Source organism: Dipodomys ordii, unplaced genomic scaffold (genome assembly GCF_000151885.1).
Source record: "Dipodomys ordii isolate 6190 unplaced genomic scaffold, Dord_2.0 Scaffold3, whole genome shotgun sequence".
Classification (NCBI taxonomy): Eukaryota; Metazoa; Chordata; class Mammalia; order Rodentia; family Heteromyidae; genus Dipodomys; species Dipodomys ordii.
In genome coordinates, this window is record NW_012267219.1 from 31,411,020 (window position 1) to 31,415,527 (window position 4,508).

General features: G+C 41.3%; 1 protein-coding gene across 1 annotated transcript in view; it reads left to right on the forward strand.

Moving 5' to 3' along the window:
* Apaf1 (apoptotic peptidase activating factor 1) overlaps window positions 1–4,508 on the forward strand; it is an 83,073-nt gene that overhangs the window by 21,741 nt on the left and 56,824 nt on the right. The window contains exons 8-9 of the mRNA XM_013019001.1: window positions 3,243–3,481; window positions 3,943–4,110. Coding sequence (XP_012874455.1) covers window positions 3,243–3,481; window positions 3,943–4,110 — 407 coding nt within the window. The remainder of the gene's footprint in view (window positions 1–3,242; window positions 3,482–3,942; window positions 4,111–4,508) is intronic.

Below are 4,508 nucleotides of genomic sequence, written 5' to 3' on the forward strand. Positions count from 1 at the left end.
ACCGGAAGTGGTGCTGTAGCTCAAGTGGTAGAGCACTGGCCTTGAGCTGAAGAGCTGAGGGACAGCGCCCAGGCCCAGAGTTCAAGCCCCACGACCGACCAAAAAAAAAAAAAAAAGTAGTTACTAAGTTTGGAATTGCCATTTCTCTTTAAAAATGTACAGAGGGGCCATAGTTACCTAAGTCATATAGAGTATATTTCTTTTTGGACACCCCTTCCCTTACTCTCCCAGTTTTTTCCTCCTATCCCCACCCATGAGTAAGTACTGCTACTGCATTTTTGTTCACCCTTTATCTCCACGTCTTTTTTTTTTTTTGGTCAGTTGTGGGGCTTGAATTCAGGGCCTGGGTGCTGTCCCTCAGCTCTTCAGCTCAAGGCTAGCACTCTACCACTTGAGCCACACAGTGCCACTTCTGGTTTTCTGGTGGCTAAGTGGAGATAAGAGTCTCATGAACTTTCTTGCCTGGGTTGGCTTTGAACCATGATCCTCAGATCTTAGCCTCCTGAGTAGCTAAGATTACAGTTGTGAGCTGTCAGCGCCCAGCCTTTTATCTCCATTTCTGTACCCCCTCCCCCCTTTCCTTCCCAAAGTCAGATAAATGAACAAACAAGATGGAAATGAAAACAAAAACAAAAACAGCAACAAAGGAAAAAAGCCTCTTGTTTCCATTTCTGGGGCTACTTCTTTTTCTTTTTCTTTTCTTTTTTTTTTTTTGGGTCTGGTCGTGGGGCCTGAACTCTGGGCCTGGGTGCTGTCCCTCAGCTCTTCAGCTCAAGGCTAGCACTCTACCACTTGAGCCACAGCGCCACTTCCAGCTTTTTTCTTTTTCTGCTTATGTGATGCTGAGGAATTGAACCCAGGGCCTCTTAGATGCAAGGCAAGCACACTACACTGGGCCACCTTCCTAGTCCTCTTTTTTTTTTTTTTTTGTCAGTTGTGGGGTTTGAACTCAGGGCCTGGATGCTGTCCTTGAGCTCTTTTGTTCAGAACTGGCGCTCTACCACTTTAAGCCATAGCTCCACTTCCATTTTCGAGTAGTTAATTTGAGATAAGAGGCGCACAGGGACATTTCCAGGCCGGCTTTGACCTGCAACCCTCAGATCTCAGCCTCCTGAGTAGCTAGGATTATAGGCATGAGCCACTGGTACCCAGTATAGCTGAAGTTCTTTGAGCCTTTTTTTTTTTTCTTTTACTATAGTGTGACACACAGATCATTTCTAATAGCAGATTTGTAGTCATTTTTCCCCCCCACACCAAGCAAACCATCAGTGTTGCAGTGTTCATCAGCTGTTCATCACCCAGTGTCTCACTGGGTGAGGGCTCAGTCCCCAAGACTGTCTCCAATGCCAACTTCAGATGCCATTTGCATGTCTCAGACACTTTCTCAGGTTTAATTAATTTGCTCGGACAGTTTATAGAAATCAGGAAATTGGGGAAACATATTTACCCATTTATGATAAAGGATACTCTAAAGGATGCAGTTGAAGAGATGTATAAGGAATGTTTTGGGGAAGGGTTGTGTTATTTCTTTTTTTCTTTTTTGGGTCCGGTCGTGGGGCCTGAACTCTGGGCCTGGGCGCTGTCCCTCAGCTCTTCAGCTCAAGGCTAGCACACTACCACTTGAGCCATAGCACCACTTCTGGCTTTTTTTTTTTCTGCTTATGTGGTGCTGAGGAATCGAACCCAGGGCCTCATGCATGCAAGGCAAGCACTCTACCACTGGGTTGTGGTATTTCCATGCCCTTCAGAAACATCCATATGTTCTCTTTGGACCCTCTCCCAACTCTTGTCTTTTTGAGTTTTTAATTGACATAACCATTGCATAGAAACAAATGAAGTATTGACAACAATGGAAAAAGGTGATTGGACAAAAAGAGTATGCCAATAAAGTGGGAAAACTCAGCAAGTTTTTCCTGGATTCTTGGAGTCTGTGTGCAGTGTTCCTTCCTTATATATGGGGTGGGATCCTTCTGAAATGAGTTCTTGATATATTATCTGACAAAAAAGATAATCAGAAGATTTCTTTATGACCAGTTACAAGACAGAAAAATAGGGGATTCAAGTTTCTGATGGTCACCTACAATAAACTGTAGTTTCTAGGAAGTGGCGCTGTAGCTCAAGTGGTAGAGCGCTCGCCTTGAGCTGAAGAGCTGAGGGACAGTGCCCAGGCCCAGAGTTCAAGCCCCACGACCAACCAAAAAAAAAAACAAAAAACTGTAGTTTCTATTAGCTGCCTTGAGGAGGGAGTTATGAGCTAGGAACCTTGGACAAAAATTCAGAATACGTGTATCATAGTATTACACTTGTTTATTGGTTGTTTGCATTTTAAGATATTCTTTACCTTACTTTCTTTTAAAATTTAAATATTTTAATTGCATTTTAAATACTCCTAACTATTGAAGCTATTAGCCCTTTGCATAATTTTGTCAAATATATATCTATATTTATGTTTTCATATGTCTTTTGATTTCATTTTTTGACAAAATTTTGTCTATAGTGAAATTAAAATTTAGATTATTGTTGTATATAGTATTTTGACTCTCGACCTTTTTATATATTGTGAGCATTTTCCCATGGTGGCTCATGCTTGTAATCCTAGTTACTCAAGAGGCTGAGATCTGATGAAGATGGTTCAGAGTAAGTCCTGGCAGGAAACTCTGTGAGACTATAATCTCCAATAAACTGCTCAGAAAAGGCTGGAAGTGGTACTGTGGTTCAAGTGGTAGAGCACCAGCCTTGAGCAAAAAAGCTCAGAGACAGCATTCAGGCCCTGAGTTTAAGCCACAGGACTGGCACATAGACACACACACAGACACACACAGACACAGACACAGACAGACACACACACACACATACACACACACACACACACACACACACACGACTTTGAAGCCAGGTGCTGATGGCTCAAACATGTAATCCTAGCTACTCATGAGGTTCAGATCTAAGGATTGAGATTTAAAGCCAGGTTTGGTAGGGATGTCCATGAGACTCTTATTTCCAGTTAACCACCGAAAAGCCAGAAGTAGAGCTTTGCCTCAAGCAATAGAGCACCAGCCTTGAAAGAAAAAGCTGAGAACAGCACCCAAGCCCTGAGTTTAAGCTCCAGCTTGAGTATGTGTGTGCACACATGGGTGCACACCAACACAAAATAATATGCATTAGAAATGATTCTTTAAGTTGTTTCTTGATAATGCGTTTAAAAAGTAAGATGGTATTAACGCAATTCTTTTTAATTTAAGGTTCTCCTCTTGTGGTGTCTTTAATTGGTGCACTTTTACGTGATTTTCCCAATCGCTGGGATTACTACCTCAGGCAACTTCAGAATAAGCAGTTTAAGAGAATAAGGAAATCTTCATCATATGATTATGAGGCTCTGGATGAAGCCATGTCTATAAGTGTTGAAATGCTCAGAGAAGACATCAAAGACTACTACACGGATCTTTCCATCTTTCAGAAGGATGTTAAGGTGCCTACAAAGGTAACAAGTGGACCAACTGTTCTTGACATTGAGTACTTAAGACACATGACCTTTGATATAGTACTGAGGACATTGTTTCAAGTTATAATGCATGGGTAAGACCAATAGGACTGAGTGAAGGAAGAAGGTCCAGAAGTCCCTCTACTCTTTATTCTCCATGAAAGGCTGAAGAAGGTCCAGAAGTCCCTCTACTCTTATTCTCCGTGAAAGGCTCGCTTGGAGCTCATGAGTTACCTAATTCTCATCTGTTTTAGGGAAGCTAGAAAAGTATCCAATTTCTCTTTCTTTTTTCAGCCTTTAGGGATAGTTAAGCATTTTATGAAATGTTGATGTTCTCATGTAGGGTTTTAACATAATGGCTTTTATTTTTTTATTTATTTTTGCTGTGTTCATATTAATATTTTATACATAGTCCTATTCATTGTACTTCTGTGATATTAAATGCCAAAAATGTTTCCTAGGTATTATGCATTCTGTGGGACATGGAAACTGAAGAGGTTGAAGACATACTGCAAGAGTTTGTTAATAAATCTCTCTTATTCTGTGATCGGAATGGGAAGTCATTTCGTTATTATTTACATGATCTTCAAGTAGATTTTCTTACAGAAAAGAATCGCAGTCAGCTTCAGGTACTAGCATGTCTGTACTTTTTTTGCTAGTCTTGGGGCTTGAACTCAGGGCTTAGACACTGTCCCTAAGCTTCTTTTGCTCAAGGCAAGCACACTACAGCTTGAACCATAGCACTGAGGAATTGAACCCGGAGCTTCATACATGCTAGGCAAGCACTCTACCGCTAAGTATATTCCCAGTCCTGTCTGTACTTTTTTAACTTCTTATTTAGAAAAAAAAAATTTAGACTTGTAGAAAAGTTACAAAATAGTACAGAGAATTTCTTTCTTTTTTTTTTTTTTTCTTTTTTGGATCCGGTCGTGGGCCTGAACTCTGGACCTGGGCGCTGTCCCTCAGCTCTTCAGCTCAAGGCTAGCACTCTACCACTTGAGCCACAGCGCCACTTCCGGCTTTTTTC